Below are 21,820 nucleotides of genomic sequence, written 5' to 3' on the forward strand. Positions count from 1 at the left end.
GGTAAGTTGTTAAAACCTTACTATCACATGGGATAATATGGTTCCACGTGTGGGAAAATGGGGCCTGGATGGGATGCCTCAAAAAATACCCAAATAGGGCTTCCCTGGTGGCGCAGTGGTTGAGAGTCCGCCTGCCAATGCAGGGGACACGGGTTCATGCCCCAGTCCGGGAAGATCCCACATGCCGTGGAGCGGCTGGGCCCGTGAGCCATGGCCGCTGAGCCTGTGCGTCCGGAGTCTGTGCTCCGCAACAGGAGAGGCCCACGTACAGCCAAAAAAAACAATAAAAAACAAAAAAAGGCCTCTTCATCACCAAGTAACAGAGCACGTACTCAGTTCAACTGCAACATGTAAACAGGCTACAGCCACAGCCTGTTTTTGTAAAGCTCTGTTAGAATACAGTAGGCTCTTCATTTACATATTTTCTGTGGTTGTTTTTGCACTAAAATGGCACAGAGACCAGAAAGCCCTTCACAGGAAAAGTTTGCAGTCCTTGGGCTACAGAGAAGTGAAAAAGACCATCTGCGAATGACTCAAGTTTGTCCAAAATCTTTTATAAATATTTTTCTAATTTTAATGTTACGGTATTTTTTGCCAAACAGAAGTTTCTAATTTTATGGGTATAAATCTACCAATATAATGATTTCCTTTCCAAATGGTGAGCCAATTGTCAATATCTTTTATTCAACGCTTTATTCTTTCCCCGCCAGATTGAAATGTTACACTTAGTGTGTCTACACGGCTCTATTTGTGGACTATCTATTCTGGTCCCCTTGACTCATCTGTCTATTCTGGCATCAACAGTTACTATAGTTTAAAAATATGTTTAAATATCTGCATTTAATTCTTTCAGAATTTCTCTCCCTAGTCTCACTCTTCCAGAGAACTTTATAATCATTCAGGGGAGCTCCCCACATCCCTTAATTTCACGGTGATATTTGCTGGGAGTGTTATAAAATGGTAGATTTGCTAAGAATGGATTAATCAATGATACTGAAGCCAGGCACAGAGTGTATAGGAAAAACCCTTAAAGATCAATAACTATCTATCCTAAGTGCCTATTGTGTTTCAAGAGCTCTGGTGGGTTAAAAAAATAAAGGACCGTGCCCACACCTATCAATCATAGTGAGGTCTCAGAAGTCAAGTGCTCCCTGGAGCCTCAGGCCAGGTGAGGCAGCCTCTGAGGAGGAGGGCTTCCTAGGAGCCCTGACCCTCATGCACAGCAGATGCTCCTGGTACCAGGCACCTGTTAGCCTTTGTTACTTCATTTGATTTTTATCTTCTAATTGCAACACTTTAAAGTAAAAAACCCAACTGCAAATATCCTAAAGCCGGATGCGTGAAAAGCACTGGCCACAGGGCTAATGAGGAAAACATCCACGAAAGGTGCCTGCTGGGTGCACCTTGGGTGGGTGTGTGGGGACTCACCCAACGGGAGGGATGGAGTGGGCCGGGCCTGTCTGTGCAGAAGCACACCTGACTCCAGGCTGCGCCCTCACGCTAGGTGAGCTCAGTCAGGCTCTATGTGGGGCTTGAACCAGCTTTCTCTCCCACAGAAGGAGGATAAAAACACACAGTAATTGCTATGAGAAGTAAGCTTCGTAACACTGAGCACCTCACATGTGCTGCTTCATTTAATCCTCCCGACAACCCTATGCAGAGCAGGCCCTGAGGCTCAGCGGGAGGAGCGACCCATCCAGGGCCACTGCTGGTGAGACGCAGCACAGGGGTCTGCTGAGCAGGCCGGCTCCAGGGCTCAACTGCTAGGCTGTGCTGACAAGCAAACACACACGCACACGTGCATACCCACCACACCCACACATGCACGCGCACACACACAGGTGAATGCACACACACGTATGTACATACCCACATGTGTACACACAGATAACTTACCTACGGGCACACATATACACACATACGATACCCACTCCCATATGTGCAGGCACATACACACTTACACACATGCACACACAGAGTCTGGGACCCTGCCATATTCCTTCATAGATTTTAGACTGACTGTGTGAGGGTAAGAAAGTCCAAAGAAACTAGTTCTTCAGTGGCGTACTGAACATTTTTTTTTTTCACACTTGTGGAAAATTGAGGTGTATTTACTCTAAAGCACCTACATCTTTATTTAATTGTGCAAGCCCAATCTGCATAATAGTTCTCCTTCTGACCACTTTGGAAGAGATGTTCCCCATACATGTATTTTAAAAAACTTTTCATGACGTGAATTTTCAAATAAACACAAAACAGAGAAAACAGTACAATGAACTCCCAACGTCCCAACGATCATGGATATTTGGCCGTCCTACTTCGTCTGTTCATGCCCTCCCCATCCTCCACTTTCCCATCCCACACCCCTGGAGTGTTCTAAAGCTAATCCTAGACATCACTAACATTTCACTTGTAAATACTGTGGTGTGTATCGCTAGCAATAAGACGTTTTTATTTTCATAAACCTTAATTCCTTATCGGCTAGGACTCTGTTTAAGATACCCTGATTCTATACGGACTTTTAGCAATGAGACAACACCCAGTGCCTAATGGAAAATACATAAGCACTCATTATCACCATATTCCTCTCTTGTTCCTTCAATGAGAGTCTGGAAATGCTATGGAAACCAAGAGAAACCTGGCACATGTGGGTTGCTGCTCTTTTGAAAACAGAGGGAAGATTAGAGAAAAAAAGAGAAATTTTAATTGAGGGAAAAAGTGAATTCCCTGAGTTCAGGAGAACAACAGGATTTTTTTAAATGCCATCAATCGTCTCAGAAAGTCTATTACGATGTGAATGCCAAGTACGTAAGACTAACTCCTGTTGGGGCCATTAAATAAGATATCTGTTATTGATCACAGAAAGAGGATTGGAAGGATGCTTGATTATGCTTTCCATTTAAACATCGATGGCTCCTGACTCCCCCTCGCAGGGCAAGTGCGGGACCCGCACAGAGAGAAACCACAGCCCCAGCAAAGTCTCCATGTGGGGTGCTGAGCAGGGCTCGGGGGTGCACAGGGGAGGGAGGAAGAAGCATGTTTCAGCCCCGTGCCTGCCCAGCAGACTCAGCGCATAGCAGGTAAGTGTGTGAATGAGTGAGAAGACCAAGGGAGGACATCCCAATGCTGCTCAAAGCTGGGCTGATCCCAGCTGAGCAGGGAGGATCCACAGCCTCACACACGTGTAGGGGTGCCTGCAGGAGCCCCAGGTCACAGGGGTGCTGGGGGCCTCCCTGCACCCAGACGCGGAGCAGTGTGCACACCTGGGCTGGGGGGCTGGCCTGATGCCAGCAGGCGTACAGGCTTTGCCTTGTGCCCTAGGTGTGATCACCATCATGAGCTCAAGGTGAGGAGGGCGGATGGGAAGGTCCCGCCCCTCAATTACTGGGCCCGGTCATCACCTCCGAGTGAGCTCCGGAGGAAAGTTTGTCCATCCTCATCTTAAAGGAGAAGAGGCCCAGCACTGGGGCCAGATGCCGTTATGTATGAGTTTGCGTCCCTCCCAAATTCATATGCTGAAATCCGACCCCTAGCCCTTGGGAGGTGATTAGGTCATGAGGGGGGCTCCTCAGGAATGAGATTAGTGCCCTCACGAAAAAGATCCCAGAGCGCTAGCGAGCTCTCCCTCTGCCCTGTGAGGACACAAGGAGAAGGTGGCTGTCTGCAACCTGGAAGAGGCCCCCACCGGAACCCGACCACGCTGGCCCCTGATCTTGGGCTTCCAGCCTCCAGACTGTGAGAGAGACATGCCTGTTGTTGATAAGCACCCCAGTCTATGACACTCTGCTATGGCAGCCCGAACAATGACAACAGCGATTCAGGAAAGCAGGGGCACCAGAAGCCGACCCCAGGCCTGCCCCAGGCAGATGCAGGAGAATGAAGCACACGTTTCCCAGAGAATTGGAACTTTCTGCATTCAGTGCCCAAACTGAAAAGCTAGCGCATTCGAGATGGAAACTTTGTAAAATGCAGCCACTCTTCCCCGAGAGATGTCCTGCAGGATGGGACCCCTGCTCTGCTCTGACGGTGCTGTCGGCGGCTTGCGGTGCTGGGCCTGGTCTCTCTCTATGTGGTGGTGGTGTGGCCTGTGGGGGAAGTGCTGGGGGAGGGGGTTCAGCCAGCCTACCTGCCTCTGGGGTGCCCTCCCCACCACACCTGAGCCCAGCCCTGCTCCCCCAGCGAGCGGCAAGGCAAGGTCCTAGTAGCCCCAAGTTGGGACTGATTTAGATTTCAATAAAGGTGCGCTGAACGTGGATGGGAATGATTGAAACACCACTTGCAAAGGCAACCTGGCTGTGAAGCAGGATCTGTACTCAGTCCCACCCCTAACTTGCCTCCAGAGGCGCGTGATCCCAGGAGAAGACACACCCTCTCCTTGGCCCAGGAACTGAAGAGAAAAACGAATGAGTAATCTGCTCCTCAGTTGTAAAAAAAAAAAAAGAGTTTTAAAACTAACAACATAAACCAGGCTCAGTGAGACAGGAGGTGAGTACTGATTGAGGGAGCGGGTCATCCAGACAACTTAATTACTCAGCAAGCCCTGGGTCTTATCTCAGATTTTAGAGCACTCTCACTCAGCATACCACTGGAACTGAATTGGCTTTTTTTTTTTTTTAAGCAATTACGATGCAGAGATTTGAGGGGGACTGAAATGAACAGAGACGCAGCCCCGCACCCCCAGGACCCATTCTTGGAATCACTGCAGAGGAAGGACAGGGGCCGTGCTTTCTGAGGGCAGTGACCGTGTGTTGCTGCTTTATGTCTGGCACCGAGGCCAACGGAGACCCGGTACCTATAGGCCACCTTGAGCTGACAACCAGGGAGGGAACGACATGCCCGCTGGGACCCATCACAGCTTCCGCACCAACAGCATCTCGAAGGCCTGCACTTCTACTGGGCTTCGGGGTCTGTGTCAGGGGGAAACCCTGGTCTTCTGTGTCACCTTCACAGGCTGAGGTCCCGCCAGGCTGACCTGCACGGTTCAGGGTCTGGCTGTCACAGTCCTTACTCTCTCCCTCCCGCCCCCATCTATGTGCAGAGATGCCGATGGAGCCCACGCAGACTTTGGCTGCGCTCGGGGAGGAGGTGCTAGGTAGCGCCTGAACGGCTGAGCGGGTGGCTGAACGGGCGGCCGAGACGGAGAGCCCGACCTCGTCCTGCCCGGGAAGCAGGCATGTGGTTTGTCAACAGCCACTGGCCACCCCTGTTTCCATAAGGCGGCCTCAGGAATGGTGTTTCTACAGGGTGGAGCTCAGACAAATGAACCCACCCCAGGGGCCACTGTAGGCACGAGGAGACCCTCTGTGACAACACTGAAGGAAGGGTCCCCACCCCCCAGAGTCCAGCAGGTTACAGAAGGTCAGAGCTAGAAGGTACCAGGGGGTGTGTATTCTGCACCGGTCTCAACCGGCCCAGGCCCAGATGCCACCCACACTCAGGGAGGGAGACGACCTGTCTCAGGACTTAATTCGGGGTTGCCCCCTCCTCCACTAAGCCTGTGTCCTCTGCAGCAGGCAGAGCATTGGTCACGGGCTGATCACACCTGTCCTCGTTCGTTCACCAAACATCTTCTGTGTCCATCACCAGCCATGCAGCAGGAGGCACTGGGGACACAGCAGCCGCCGGAGGACCCGACTCCAGAGAGCAAATGTCAGCAGGACAAGGGCAGAGCCAGCGCGTGCGGTGCAGGCCAGAGGCGGGGAGCAGATGGGCAGGATGGGGTGGTGGGGAGGTGCACGGCATGCACTTCTGCACTGCCCCGAAGCAGCCCCCAGCTCGGCATGTGCACCCGTGTGGAATCGGGTTCCCTTCTGGCGCCCACATCCTGCAGGCAGAGGGTCACCCCACTCACCCCTGGGGGAGCCCGTCCACACGCGTGGCTTTCAAGACCCGCCATTTGCCCACAGCACTGAAATGTGTGCACCCGGCCTCCAGGTCCACTTCTCTACCTGGATATGTCACAGGCACTTTCAAACTGAGCTCCTGACCCTCCCCCCAGCACCCACTCCCCCGCGATGTCCCAGATCTAGGAAATTGCACTCCCTTCTCCCGACGCACAGGACAAACCTCCGGAGTCCTCAGGGCCCCCCTCTCCTCTCGGCACCCACATCTGATCTGTCAGCATGTCCTCTTGACTCTACTTTAGGAACCAGCTGCTTTCAATACCTCCACTGCCGCCCCCCCGCCCCAGTCAGGGTCACCTTCACCTCACACTGCGATGGCCTCCTAACTGCCCCGCTCCCCGCCTCTGCCCTCTCCCTCCTCCAGCCACACTCAGTCACTCCGATCCAGCTGTCAGAGTGACCCTGTCCACATGGTGGTTCAGACCATGCCCCTCCTCTGCTCAGAATCCCTCCGGGGCGTCCCACCAACATCAGTCCTGACGACAGTCCACAAAGCCCGGTACAACCTGGCCTTGCCGCGTCTCGGGCACCACCGGGCACACTGCATCACCACCTGCGTGTCGACAAAACCCCAGTGGGAGCACTAGACGAGGAGGCCCAGGGTCTCCTAGGTGCCTGCCTGCTCTGTGCCCACCCAGCCCCACAGTAGGCTGTCTGGAGCTGGGTCTGGAAGAGGAGTGGGGTCCGGACAGGCCAGAGAGCACAGAGGAGCATCCAGGCCAGCAAGGCCCCTTCCAGGATGTGGACGTACCACACAGGCCACAGTCAGGAGAGCATCCAGCTCAGCTCCACATCCCAGCCGAGGATGCTGAGGTCCAGAGAGGAGCCCTGACTTACTAAGTGCTGAGAAACATGAACACCCACCAGGCTAATCCCGCGCTTCCAACAGGCAAGCTGGCTGTGGCGTGTGGATGCACGGCCTTCGCTGCTCCCCTGCACGAGTGGCCGGGGTGGTGCCGGCTGGCCCGGGAACTCTGCCTCTGCCCGTGGCGCAGGGGATGCAGCCGGCCTGACAAGCCGACCCTGGACCTTTAATAGGGCCGATGCACTCTGGGGCTTCTAAAGGACTAATTGAGGAGCGTCTAGTTTTAAAAGACGTCAATTTCAAGTGATTTAAAATGCTAAGTTTTTGTATTTTCAGAATTTGTTCCACTAACATATTGCATAATAGTTACTATTTTAAAGGCAGAAAGAAAGTGATTTGGGGGGCGGGTAGGGGGACCTCGGAGACGACTTGATCACTTAAAGTCAATTTTTTTGCATAAAGCAAGTGAATGCTCCTCTCTTCTCCCTGATTAAAAAAAAAAAATCAGTGAAACTGTTTTACAGAGAATCAGAAAGGAACCAGGGCAGAGGAAGGGTTTAGGGTCATCAAAAAGAAGAGCATGTCTGCAGAGAAGGCCACAGGTAACAGCTGATCAGAGAAAACAAACCTTGGGTAAAATTGGTCCACAGATAAGCCAGACTGGAGCACAGTCCCTGCACTCCACCAGGAACCCGACAGAGGGACTTTGGTAGAGCTCAGCACCTCGGTGGTGACTACAGGACAAGACATCACAGTTACCTGCTTTTCCTTCCTGGTGTATGTACCCTGTCACCTAGATCAATGCCTAGCCAGTAGCAGGCATTTAATAACGATGGGTTAAACAGACGATTATTAGCTAAGAGTTATGAAAGGGAGCAAAAATTACCAGAGAAGTAAACAATCTGAAAACATTGAAAAAAACCATTCCATTTACAATAGCATCAAAAAGAATAAACCACTTAGGAACAAATATAACCAAGGAAGTAGACTGAAAACTACAAAATACTGCTGAAAGAAGCCCTAAATAAATGGAAAGACATCTGTGTCCACGGATGGGAAAACTCCATGATGTTAAGACAGCGATACTCTCCAAGTTGACCCACAGATTCAGCAAAATCTCTGTCAAAATTCCAACTACCCTTTTTCCAGAAATTAACAAGCTGATCCTATAATTCATATGGAATTGCAAGGGACCCTGAATAGCCAAACCAATTTTGAAAAAGAAAAAGTCAGAGGACCCACATATCCCTGATTTCAAAACTTACTACAGGGCTTCCCTGGTGGTGCAGTGGTTGAGAGTCCACCTGCCAATGCAGGGGACACGGGTTCGTGCCCCGGTCCGGGAAGATCCCACATGCCACGGAGCGGCTGGGCCCGTGAGCCATGGCCGCTGAGCCTGTGCGTCCGGAGCCTGTGCTCCGCAATGGGAGCAGTGAGAGGCCCGCATACCACAAAAAAACACAAACAAACAAAAAAACTTACTACAAACCTTCAGTAATCAAAACAGTGTGTTACTGACATAGGGAGAGACCTATGGACCAGTGGAATAGAGTTGGGAGTCCAGAAACAAGCTTATACATTTATGGCCAATTGATTTTAGACAATGTGTCAAAACCATTCACTGGGGAAAGAATAGTCTTTGCAACAAATGGTGCTGGGACAACTGGATAGCCACATGCAAATGAATGAATTTGGACTCTTACCTCACGCTACATACAAAAAGTAATTAAAAATGGATCCAAGTCCTAAACGTATAGAGCTAAAACTATAAAACTCTTAGAAGAAAACATAGGTTTCAGGACTTCCCTGGTGGTGCAGAGGTTAGGAATCCACCTGCCAATGCAGGGGACACGGGTTCGAGCCCTGGTCCGGGAAGATCCCCCATGCTGTGGAGCAACTAAGCCCATGTGCCACAACTACGGATGCTGGAGTGCCTAGAGCCTATGCTCCGCAACAAAAGAAGCCACTGCAATGAGAAGCCCACACATCACAACAAAGAGTAGCCCCCACTCTCCGCAACAAGAGAAAGCCTGTGCGCACCAACGAAGACCCAATGCAGCCAAAAATAAATAAATAAAATAATTAAAAAAAAAAACAAAACAGGGCTTCCCTGGTGGCGCAGTGGTTGAGAGTCCGCCTGCTGATGCAGGGGACGTGGGCTCGTGCCCCGGTCCGGGAGGATCCCACATGCTGCGGAGTGGCTGGGCCCGTGAGCCATGGCCGCTGAGCCTGTGCGTCCGGAGCCTGTGCTCCGCTACAGGAGAGGCCACAACAGTGAGAGGCCCGCATACCGCAAAAAAACCAAACTTTTGTGCACCAAAGGGTACTATCAATAAAGTGAAAGAAAAACCCACATAATGAGAGAAAAAATTTGCGAATCATATTAACGGATAAGGGTCTAGTATCCAGAATATTTAAAGAATGCTTACTCAACTCTTGTTGTATGATTATAACTCAATAATAAAAGACAATCTAATTTAAAAGTGGGCAAAAGACTTGAATAGACATGTCTCCAAAGAAGATATAAAATGGCCAAGAAGCACATGAAAAGATGGTCAACATCACTAATCATAAGGGAAATGAAAATCAAAACCACAATGAGATACCACTTCTCATCCAGTAGGATGGTTATAATTTTAAAAAAGTGCTGGTAGAGAAATTAAAATCCTCACGTCTTGCTGACAGAAATGTAAAAGGGTCTGGCCACTGTGAAACAGTTCGGCAGTTCCTCAAAAAGTTAAACACAGTTACCATGTGACCTAACAATTACACTCCTAGGTATACAGCCAAAAGAACTGAAAACACATGTCCACACAGAAACTTGTGCATGGATGTTCATAATAGCTATTAAGTAGAAACAACCCAGCTGTCCACCAACTGATGAATGAATAAACAAGATGTGGGAGAGTATTTAGTCATATAAAGGAAAGAAGCACTGACACCTGCTACAGTACGGACGAACCTTGAAAACATCAAGCTAAATGAAAGAAGCCAGTCACAAAGGTCACGTGTTGTATGATTCCATTCATGTGAAACGTCCAGCAGAGGCAAATCCAGCAACAGAAAATAGGTGAGGAGTTGCTAAGGGCTGGGAGGGGTGGGGGAACGGGGGCGACTGTGTAATGGGTACTGGGATTTCCCTCTGGCGTGATGACAAAGTTCTGGAATTAGATCGTGGTGACGGCTGCACAGCACTGTGAAGGCACTGAAAGCCATGGAATTGTACACTTAACAACAATTTAAGCAGTGACATTTATATCATGTAAATTTTACCTCCAAGAAAAAACAACAGCAAAGAATGATCCAGGTACTGTAGTTGAATAAAAGTCTAGAGTTAACAAAAGGATTGAAATACAAAAGTTGCTGGGACTTTCCCAAGACCCACTGACCTTGTTTCTCTGGGTTCCGGACCTGGGATGGCATGTCCTGGATTTCCAGGGTCCATTCCCCCTCGGCCTTCTCTCCCCAGCAATGCACGGTCATGAACTCCCAGTTTGTAAAGCCTTCGTTGGAATGATCCAGCAACCTGCAATCGGAAACGTGGGGTCAGAACACAGGGTCCCCAAAGGGATGGTGGCCGGGGTGACCAGCCCACCGAGGGCTCTCCTGCCTGGGAATTATGCCCAGGTGACTGCACAGCTGGCTGACGTGCCTCCCAGGGCAGAAGGGGCCTGGCCCGTGGCTGGCGTGAAGGTGCAGGAGACGCTGATGCCTTCAGGCCCTGGCTGTGCAGCACAGCCCTGCACGGCACCTTCACCTCCGTGACCTCACTGGGTCTCCAAACACTCTGAAAGGAAGGCAGTCAGGCTGCACAGGTGGTGCCAGCATAAGGCAGGGTCTGGGTCAGCGGTGGGCTCCTCCCCCCACCCTAATTCGCAGACGAGAGGCCCCGGGAGTAGGGATCTACTGCAGGTCCCCCCTCCAGTGACTGGCTGAGATGGAATGCCCTCAAGGGCATTTTGACTCCTGTCCTGGGTTCTCTCCATCACCAACGAATGCCCCCATGTTCCACCCCAGGAGGGATCCCACAGAGCCTGTGACCCCCAGTTCCTGGACGGAGGCTGGGACACACCATCCTTCCCCCAAAGCCACAAGGTGGAGGCCTTGCTAAAATGCTGGTTTATGGAACGAAGGAATCTTTCACATTTGTCTGAGAGCCAGCTCTTGTGGTTCTTCTCCAGAAGATACAAGTAAGAAAAAATGAACAACTACTCAAACTTGTGGGAAAGATGTTGTCCCTTAATCTCCAGGGCTTAGCAGGTTTCCACAGCTGCATTTGAAGGAGAGAACACAACAGGCCTGGTGGTTTTCCACTGTGGGCAGGAGGCACCCCTGGACGCTCCTCCCATGGCCTGTGTCCCCTGCAGGTGCAAGAGCCCCCTTGGTCCTTCCAGACTGGAAGAAGGTCCTTCCTGTTGGACCTTCGGCCCCGGTCCATTTTCTCACGCTTGGCTCAGGTAGAAACAGGGGGCAACTCATGGATACCCTCCCTCTCCAGCACCCAGGGCCCCTCAGTCTCTGTAGAAGGAACAATTCTGGACTCTTCCTTCACAGCCTAATTTTCTATCTCTGTTTTGGAATAAAAATTTTTTAATGTAGAGGCTCTTTACTGTTCATCAGAAATTCAGATATATGTTTTGTGTGATGTCAGATTCAATTCCCAATTGGGGGTTCTCCAAACAGCTATTGTACAAAAATGTTCATCAAGGAAATGTGCTTCGCGTGGAGAACAGTGCGGGGAGGGGAAAACCTCTACTTTCTTCTAAGAAACCACAAAGGTCAAGGCTGATCTTCACACACGATGCCAGACTGAATCTAGGGCACTGGGGACAGAACAAAGACAAGCTCTTTCAAGGGCTGAGGTACTTAAGATGTCAGCTTACTCGGAGCAAAAAACACCTGGAAACCCGAAAAAAGCTTCTGAATTAAGCAAGATGTGAAATAAAGTAGAAGGTAATCGATCCTACACTTGATCTTAGCCAAAAGGCCGAGAAGCGACTGGATCCTAAAACACAAATTCTTGGTATAATCACACAAACTGCCTTGGAAAAAACCAAATTCCCAAGACTCAGATGACGGCCCAGTGGCTGCGGACGGGTTGAGCATGCTTGATGGCGCTGGCTCAGCGTGACCCAGGGGGTGGGCAGCTGTGAACCAGGTGAGCTCAGCAGCGCCCGCTCTCTTATCCCAGGGGCTCCAACCCTGGGCCTGAGCAGAGGAATGGAAGTTAGGAAGGGATGAACACAGAGCCGGGTGCTGGAAGGTTTCTGCTGACGGGTAGGCAGGTGTAAGCAGGACGGGAGCACAGCCAGCCCCTGAGCCAGGGACCAGGCCAGCATTTCCACCTGTATTATCACATCCATTTCTTGTAATACTCTTAACTGTGAGGGAGGGGTCACAGGACGTTTCCAGAGTTGAGGAGTGGTGGCCAGCTCCCAGGTGCCCCGCTGGGAGGTGAAGGAGCAGGCTGTGAGCTCAGGCCTCTGGGCTCCAGAGCCCACGCCAGCCCTTCCTGGTCACTGCGGCCCCCACCCCAAGCCTCCCCGTGCTCAAGGTCAATTCAGGCCACCATTTGGAGTCTGCACCCAGCTCCTGCCTCAGACTCAAGGGTTGTTAACTTGGATGCCTCTAGGCATTCTGGCCTGGAGCAAACGGGGGTCCAGCGAGGTGACCTCATGATAGCCTGGGCACGAGCAGCCCATACCTGGCCTCAGTGCTGGTGCAAGGACAGGGCCCTGCGGTGCTCTAGTGAGTATTTGCCCTGGAACGTGAGCCCAGTATTGGACAGCTTCCAATTTTTCAAGAAACACTAGAAACTTGGACTTTTAAAGGCAATCTCTAGAAGTTCTGATTAATAACAACAACTCTGGTTGCAAAATATTACAAAGCTGTAGCTTGCCAGCCGGCACCCTCAAAATACTCATGCCCATGGTGGTATCCCACGTGCAGAGGGTGGCCTGGGCCTACCTTCAGAGGGGAGATGCCACCTGTCACTCTTGTGCTATGAGGGGGGAGCCCAGCAGGGGCCAAGCTTGGTGCCCAAGCCCTGGGAGCTGATGAAGCCAGGGTCTGGTCCCTGGGTGTGTCCAGCGCACTGAGGACAAGCCCACGGCTGGGCCCACAGTCTCCTGCCACAGAGAGACCGGGCTGCTGGGGAGGCAGGGGGCGTGCCCAGGAGGACACAGCATACTCCCCTCTCTCTGATGGAGGCCGACTGCCTCCCTCTGTGTCATGCAGAGCAGCTGGGGACAGAGGGGCATCAAGAAAAAGGGCCCCTCTCCTGCCTGGTCCTGTCTGGAGGCTGTCACTCACCCCCATTTCTGAATCCTGCAGCCCCAAGAAAGGGCTGCAGTCCTGGGCAGGGGACCCAAATGAGGCCAGGGGGCCCAGATGCAGCACGCAGGCAGCGGGGGCTGCGGTCCAGCGGGCAGGGCGCTCTCAGGGTGCATCCTGAGGGGTACTGGGCACGACTGCCAGTTCCGTTTTTCAAGAGAAGCGGGAAATGCTGATTTGCCCGTGAAACCTTTTTTCTCCCTCTGCCTCGTAGCTGGAAGGAGCCGGAAAAGGAGGCCCAGGACCCTCTAGCCTCCCCCGAGCTCCCGATACCCCTTCACTCCGATGACCCGCAAGTCACATAAACGCAGCAAAGTGCTTCTTCTTGTCTCAAAGTCTGTCGAAGAAATGACTCCACAGCCTTGCACAAACCGGGCACCACAAACTATGCACCGGGCTCCAAGAGTTCAGAGCCTCCCTCTCAGAGCATCTGCTCCACAGGGACCATCCTAGTGCATGGGCAAGACCTCTGCAGCGAGAAGCCTCCCAACACCTGTGCGTCTGTCTCCCTCAGAGCCTCCTGCCCATGCAGGCTCTACCCCAGGACACAAAACAGTGCTCCTCTGACACACGTTCTCACTTAAAATGCAGAATGAATACAATAAAAATGATCTCCAATGACCTCAGCAATGAAGCCAGAGCCAGAATTCCATGCATTTCTCCACTAAGCAATGAAACAACCACAAACCTTTGTCACTACTTACTGCCTGAAATGGAGAGTTTCCCAGGGCAGCTTTGAAGGGCAGGTTGCAGAATGCTATTTTTTCAGGTTTGTTGGGTCTACGTGTGTCTTCAAGAGGCAGAAACAGCTAGACCCCCAATGTGCCAGGTGCCTTACAGGGCCATGTGACCTTGAGGTGAGCCCGGCTCCCGCCCCGGCCCCCCAGGCCAGCCTAGATTTACCTCTTCGCCAAAAGCTGAGACTTGGTCCCTGAGGGAGAAATCAAGTGGATCTGCAGGTCTCCTCGGCGTGGGTGGGAGATGGTGATGCGGGCCACCACGTGCTCCAGGTAGCTCACACGCTGGTCCGAGTGGTCGGCACAGGCGGTGGTCAGGGCGCTGGTCCTCAGCGTCTGCACCACGGGGATGCTCCTGGTGGAGGAGGGAGGAGCTTAGTACTTGGCACCTGAAGCCCTCAGTCGCGCACGAGGGGGACGGATCCAGGCCTCCCAGCCGCAGCCCCTTGGTCTCACACTCAGAAGTGCCTGTCAGGGTTACATCACCTGCCCAGAAGAGGTTTATCATTCTGGAATTTGCTTAGAGACATTTTTTTTTTTTTGCTTAGAGACATTTAAAGAATGTCTTCTTGTGCAGACTCAGCTAACGTACCCATGGATCCGCCCCCTCGGTGCTCTAACCCTTTGGCCAGCTCATCTCCTCAACGCCTGGGGTCTGCAAGGCTTTAAAACCCCAGCACTTCTGTCTCAAAGACTGGCCTTGAAGATAGAAGTCGTGATGCTGAATGATGACAACAGCAAACATTTCTGGAGTTGGCTGCGTGCCAGACACCAGCCCCTGTTGTGAGAATTCACAAGGACCGACCCTTTTGATCCAGAGAGAGATCGAGGACCGAGCCCAAGGTCACAGAGCTACTGAGAGGCAGAGCTGGGGTTGAGGCTCTGAGTCCCCAGAGGTGCCCAGCTTGTGTGGACCCACACTCGTGTTCAAGAAACTAGGAAAGAGGAGACAGACAAGGGACCCAGGGCCAGACCTGGCCTCTTGTGCTGAATGCAGTGGTCAAGGCCACAGTGACTGGACAGGAGATGGTCTGCTCAGGACCGTCTGCTTGAAGGCTGGGGGCCCCTTCCTCCCCCGCCCCGTGAAGGGAGTGGATGACAGTTCTCTGTACAAAGTCAGGGGAGCTTTATCATCTGGGGTGGAATCTGAGGACAGGCACCAAGCCCCAGTCATTGAGGACTCAGTTCCACCAGGACTTTCTCACGTGCTCCCCAGATGGAGCAGACAAGCCCGTACACGATGCTGCTGCAGAGCCCCCGCCAGGCCACCCTCGGAGTCCGCACCACCGCGGCTCACCCTAATGGTCTATAAACTGAACAAAGGCCACCCTCCGCCCAGCAGCACAGGAATAATTCCCCACCGCTTGGCCAGCGCTCTGTTTATTATGGGGAGCGCTTTTCCCATTATGCCTGACTTCCCTCTGGGGCAGCGTGGGCTCACTATCTCAGGAATTACGTCGCTTGGTTCGACTGGGCCCGAGTCATAAAAAACAATCAAAACACTTATAAACAGTGATGTAATTCCCTCAGAGACTCTCTAAATATTTGAAAACATGATTTGCATACATCCTAAATTGATTTAGAGATGCTGATTTCTTCCATTGCCTTCTCCCAAGTTTCACTGTCTGTGTTTACAGGTCAGTGGGCCCCCCGCTGCGGGAGACTCAGAGCAGAAAAGAAAGCTCTGGAGAGTTCCAGCCCCACCGGGCACTCATGTATCTCCAGGTAAACTATTCCCGGCCCTCTTGCACTAAGAAGGCAGTGTGGGTGCTGGGGGGAGGGGACCCCTCCATGTGAAGACTCACTAAACAACCCCATGCTCTCCTGGGCTGAAGAGCAAGATGGGGGTGAAACAGAAACAAAAGTCATAATGGGGCTTCCCTGGTGGCGCAGTGGTTGAGAGTCCGCCTGCCGATGCAGGGGACACGGGTTCGTGCCCCGGTCCGGGAAGATCCCACATGCCGTGGAGCGGCTGGGCCCGTGAGCCATGGCCGCCAAGCCTGCACGTCCAGAGCCCGTGCTCCGCAGCGGGAGAGGCCACAACAGTGAGAGGCCCGCGTACCGCAAAAAAAAAAAAAGTCATAATGAAGTTTTAAACTCTGTATCTACCCCCACTCCCAACCATTTGCCAATTAGGATGTGGAGCAATCACCCTGCTCTAGAAACAGACATGGGATCCCAGCCAGGAAACCTTAATCCTAGGGATGAGGTTCAGGCATTCAGAGAACAGGAGCAGGAGAAAAAAAGGGGCAGCCCGACTCCCCTCACAGCCGCCTCCCTGGGCCCAGCCCTGGTGTGGACATCTAGAGGAAAGCGCAGTTCAGGGCATGTGACATCTTCAACAAGATTGTCAAAGCCTCTTGCAATCTGCTGTTTTTACTCTGGCTCAGGTACCCCAGCTGCCAGGCCCCTGAGGTCACAAAGGTTGGCCAGTCTGACGCACAGAAGCTGCAGGGTTTAGGTTAAACAATGCACAGAAACACAAACACAGATAAGTTGTACTTTAATCACCAAAACTGATTTAGAGAGATCTTAAAGCTCCCAAGATAACCGAAAATGTTCCTCTGCTACTAAACTCCGAAATTGTTGTCTGTGCACAAAGCCATCTTCCCAGGACCTAGGGGAACCGAGCAGTAAAAAGTCCTCTAAGACCTCCCTCCAGACCCAGTGATATTCAAGCTCTGGGGGCTGCCCTCCTTAGAAGAGGGCTCTGGGGAGAGAGACGTGGCACTTCCTGCTGAGCCACACGTCAGACTTAATTATGGACCTTCCAGATGTTCCTTCATCCTAAGGGCCCTCAGCAGCTCCCTTCTCCTGAGGGGGGAGGGCTACCAGCCCACAGGCTTCATATTAACTTCCCGGTACCTCCCTCCAGTATTCTCTAGTACATAATACCATCTAATTGCTTGAAAATGCATAGAAACAAGTTCGCAGTTTACTAAATTCAAGGCGCTCACAACGCTTAGAATCTTATGGCATCAGTGACATTCAGAGCCAGAGGCAGAAACGTTTTCTAGTAAATCAAGTGGCTGGGAAAAGCAGGAGAAGGTGGGCCATGGGCAGAAGCTCTCTCCCTCCCCGTGTCTTTCTGCTCAAGCTGGGAAGCCACTACAGGTCAGCACAGGCAGACCTCCTTTCACTGCACTTCGCTTAATTGCGTTCTGTACAAATTGAAGGTCTACAGCAACCCTGCGACAAGCAAGTCTGTCGGCAACACTTTTCCAAAAGCATTCGCTCACTTACTGTCACGTTTTGGTAATTCTCACAATACTTCAAACACTTCAGTAGTATTATTAAAAGTTCTGGTGGTCTGTGATGAGTGATCGTTGATGTTACTATTGCAAAAAGATTATGACTCACGGAAGGCTCAGATCATGGTGAGCCTTTTTTGGCGATCAGGTACCTTCTATTAAGGTATGTACATTGTCTTTTTAAACATAATGCTGTTGCACACTTAACAGACTACGGCACATTGGAAACGTAACTTTTATATGCACTGGGAAACCAAAAAATTCATGTGACTTGTTTTATTACAGTGGTCTGGTACTGAACCAACAATATCTCCAAGGTCTGCCTGTATTCCTCACTCCCACCTTGAAGACCTCTCCCAGCTCAGCTGCAAGGCCAGACCTGTGCCTTGGCCCCGAGCATCCCCAGGGTGACGCCACCTTTCCACGCGCAGGGCTGGGGCCAAGCGGGCAGTGCTCAGTTCCTCCCCCGACAGTCCTGAGGTCACGTGGAGCTGGAGACCCAGCAGAACCAGAAAGCAGCAGTGTCCTTCCCCCTGTGGTATTTGGTATCTGTCTGGGGCAGAAGAGGCTGCTGCAGAGCCAAGGACCATGACAACGGAGGGTCATCCATGAAGGTCAACCAGAAAATCCCTGCACCGACCTTCTAAAGGGTCATGATTGGATGGAGAGGGGTTAATTGGCACAGACTTATTAGACTTAGGAAGGCAACATGGCCTGTGGGATGGCCTGGGGCCATCTGTATGGGGACAGCAAGGAGGTTCTGAGTCACTTCCTGGGTCTATGTTCCAGGATGACCGTTTTGGGAAGGAGGGTCATGAGAGTCTGAGGCAGAGATTCTGTGACTTTCTTACTCAGGTTAGTCCACATTTGGGATTTTCCTTAGATGAAATTACTTTTGATTATCAAACCATAGACGATCATTTAGGCTGCAAATAAAATTGAGCTTAAAAAAAAAAGAGGCTGATCCAGTATATTAATTTAGACAGGGCTGCCCGTGATTAATTGGGCTATAAGGTGTTTTAAACACACAATGTTTAAATTTATGGCACATATTTCTTCTATGCGAAATGAAGGGGCTAAATCAGCTGACTTTAAACATTCCTTCCAATTCTAAGGTTCAATCTGATGGGGGTGGGGGGAGACAATGAAATTACACTCAATCCTCATTATCATGAGTCCGTATTTGCAAATTCACCTACTCACTAAAATTTATTTATAACTTCAAATCAATACTTGTGGTGCGTTTGTGGTCATTTGCAGAGAGAGAGGCAGAATATGTGAACTGCCCAGTGTGTGTGTTCCCAGCTGAGGTCAAACAAGCTCATACTATAAACGAATGTCCTTCTTCTGGTTTACCGACTGCCACGTTTTTCACATTTCTGTGCTTTCTGTTGGTGGTTTCCCTGTTTACAATGGCCCCAGCACAGTGCTGCAGTGCTTTAAAGTGTCTCTAGACAGAAACAAATATAAAACAAGTTTCTGTATTGACCGGTTGACAAGAGTGTCGTGACCAGAGGCTCCCAGGAACAATGGTGCTGCATTCATGAAGTCAGCGTTTGTAGTGACGTCATAGAACACAACTACTGTGAACAATGAGAATCATGGTGTCATTCAACTTCAACTGCTTGTCTTAGAAGTAGGGAGCACTCACAATATGGGGGAAACAGGTTTTTTCTTTTTTTTGGTTAATTATTTATTTATTTTTGGCTGCGTTGGGTCTTCGTTGTTGTGCGTGGGCTTTCTCTAGTTGTGGCGAGCAGGGGCTACATTTTGTTGCGGTGCGTGGACTTATCATTGAGGTGGCTAATCTTGTTGCAGGGCGCAGGCTCTAGGCGTGTGGGCTTCAGTAGTTGTGGCACGCAGGCTCAGTAGTTGTGGCGCACGGGCTGAGTTGCTCCGTGGCACATGGGATCATCGTGGACCAGGGCTCGAACCTGTGTCCCCTGCATTGGCAGGTGGATTCTTAAACACTGCACCACCAGGGAAGCCTGGGGAAACAGGTTTGCATCAAAAAATAAGCTAAGGGGACTTCCCTGGTGGTCCAGTGATTAAGACTTCACCTTCCAACGCAAGGGGTGCAGGTTTCATCCCTGGTCAGGGAGCTAAGCTGCCTTGCGGCCAAAAAACCAAAACATAAGACAGAAGCAATATTGCAACAAACTCAATAAAGATTTTTAAAAAATGGTCCACATCAAAAAGTCTTAAAAAAAAAAAAAAGCTAAGGAGGACAAGGGCTGCAGGAAAACAGTTAACAAAAGGGATATGAGGAGACAGAACAAAGGTCGAGGGCCTCGGTACGGTCACCCCCAGCGCAGGACTGCAGAGTACCCCTTGAGTTTCCTCAAGGCACCCAGGCCCATGTAGGATGCCGTGATGGAGGAAGCCAGGAGCAGCGGCCTCATACAGTAGCCGGCGGGCACGGATCAGATGCCCTGGAGAGGGGCTGGGAGGGCAGGGAACCTGTACAGTACAGAGCAGGAAAGAGGGGCTTCTAGCTGCCTGAAGAGCCGTGAGCCCCAGTTGTGTGCCACAGCCCCCCTGCAGAGCCCTGGAGTCGGGCCGGCATGGGTCCAGCCACACAGGTGCTCCGGGCCAGCCCAGCTGACCTGCTGCACGACTGACACCACGGCCCGGCCCCTTGGGTGGTGGCAGCTGACTGACTGCAGGAGCCTGCAGGTAGCCAAGGCCAAGGTGCCTTCCCGTCTCAGAGCCAGTGTGCCCCGCAGCTGGGATGCAGAGGGATGGAGGGAACGTGTCCTAGGGGACGTGGTTCCATCCTGCCTGAGCTCCTGGGATGCGCTCCTGCCCAGAGGGACACGTTTCCCTGTCTTCCCTCCTGAGTAGAAGGACCAGGCCACCTTAGTGTGACCTTCAGAGAACGGTGTTCATTGGCATTAAGTGCAGGCGTCCTGGTGAGGACTGTGGCCACACCTGCCAGTTCTGTGTGAGGTCGTGTGGGTTCTGAGCCAGGGGCCTGGGTGTCCGTGGTCACAACGAAGAGCACTGACACCCCTCTACCCTCGCCCGCCCCTCGGCCCTAATGGGGCTGTCCTCCCCTGGGGTACATCCTGTTCAGGGAGACGGTCCCCACGGCCATGACCCGAGGAGTCACAGGGCCACCCTCTCTGCAGATCCTGCCCGGGACCCAGCCTGTGCTCAGACATGAGCATGGCACCCACTGTGCCCTGGGGGACCACTCAGGTCCTGCTGGTGTCCCTCAGCTGGCCTGCTCTGTCCGGCACCACCCCCCACCCTAGAGTCAGGCTCAGGCCAAGAGGAGCAGAAAGGCCAGCACAGCAGGAGAGAGGCTGTGATGGGCGGGGGCTGGGGGCTGCCATCACAGACCCGTCGGGGGAAGCTGTGCTCGTTCCCTTCTGAAGGAAGGCCATGCGGACACCCCTAGTCTGGATGCTGTATATCTAGGGACTGGGGGTGGGGGATTTAGCCCGTCTCTGTCGGGATCCCCCGCCTGAGACACAGTAAGAAGTCCCTGGGGTCGTGGAGAAGGTCAGGGAGCCACCAGGAGAGACGGGCCTGCAGGGGTGGGCGTGGCGAGGAACGAGAGGGGCCAGGCCCCCCCACTCCGAGGCGCTGCCAGATCTCCCTGGGCCGTCTCTTTACAGCCTGTCACCCACCCCACCCCGGAACAGCCCCCCGCCCCACGGAACAGGCTGTGGTGTCTGACCCACCTCTCAGGCACCCACGGGGAAAGCATAGCCTATGCAGCTTTCAGTGAGTGCTGAGTGTCGGTGCAGCAGGAGGGGAAATCCCTTTAACTCGCCGGGCACTTCTGCGATCGAGAACGGCTTGTTACAGGCCTTACAGATGACACCCGTGAAAATATGCGCTGAGCCCGAGTCTCTGTTGTGACATTCAAACACACGTGGAAGACATTCTTGCCTGGTCTTGGGCACAGATGGTTTTAAATCTCCTCAGAACTTTTGTCAATTGCAGGAGGGTAAATAGGATCATGACCAGTACCATCTGCCTGTGCAGAATTATTTGAAAGTCTGTGGGTGTCAGATAGAGAAGGATAAAATGAACACTTTTATAGCCTTTCTGAAAAAGTGAAGAAGAAAATCAAGCTTAGTATAATTCCCGTGAATGAAAACGAGGCCCAGCTTTTAAGTATCTTATTTGACTCGCAGGATTTTCTAGCCGGCACTTCCCTTGCATCTTTAAAAACCCAGGCTACAGCGAAACAGTCTATGACATCCATGTCTCCTAACTTCGCGCTAGAAAGACAGCCAGAGTCCTCTAAAGCAAAGAGGACTTACGTACTTGTCTTCAGCTTCAGCAGGTTTGGAAGATCACCATCCTGACAGCCCATGGTTTAGTGTGGCTTGTCTTTTATTAAAGAACTCACCCACCACACAAAATATACGTCAAAACTAAAAGCTCTGAATATTTAGGTTTATCTACAGAGCAGACCATCTATTTCTAGATGTTCAAGAATTAACTGTGCACTAACCACATGCTGTTTACTTTTCTGGTATTTCATTAAACCAGACTGCATGTGATGTCATTTTATAACAACGCTGCTTGTAAATACGTAGGTGAATGTGATGGATGGCAATTATCAGGCCCTTACTGTGAGCCGGGCATCGTTCTGAGCACTCCGTGTATATTCGCTCATTCAAAACCCCCAACCAGGGTGTGAGGCTTGGGAGCTGTTTTACATCCCCACGTCATAGACGAAGAAACTGAGGCTCAAAGGAGCTAAGAAGGATGTCAGTGCTCTTCATTCCTGCCCTGCACGTGACCATGGACACCCAGGCCCCCTGGCTCAGA

At 51.7% G+C, this 21,820-nt stretch overlaps 1 protein-coding gene and 1 pseudogene across 3 annotated transcripts in view; both read right to left on the reverse strand.

Annotated features, from left to right (window-relative positions):
• PCSK6 (proprotein convertase subtilisin/kexin type 6) overlaps positions 1-21,820 on the reverse strand; it is a 190,700-nt gene that overhangs the window by 43,165 nt on the left and 125,715 nt on the right. For 2 of the 3 annotated variants that reach the window (XM_032623053.1, XM_032623051.1), the window contains exons 12-13: positions 13,945-14,133; positions 10,098-10,234 (exon numbers count right to left, since the gene is read on the reverse strand). In XM_032623053.1, the coding sequence (XP_032478944.1) occupies positions 10,098-10,234; positions 13,945-14,133 (326 nt within the window). Of the gene's footprint in view, positions 1-10,097; positions 10,235-13,944; positions 14,265-21,820 lie in introns of all 3 variants that reach the window. The other variant, XR_004348503.1, reaches the window with a different exon arrangement.
• LOC116750134 lies at positions 11,549-11,707 on the reverse strand (annotated as a pseudogene).

Source organism: Phocoena sinus, chromosome 2, assembly GCF_008692025.1.
Source record: "Phocoena sinus isolate mPhoSin1 chromosome 2, mPhoSin1.pri, whole genome shotgun sequence".
Taxonomy (NCBI): Eukaryota; Metazoa; Chordata; class Mammalia; order Artiodactyla; family Phocoenidae; genus Phocoena; species Phocoena sinus.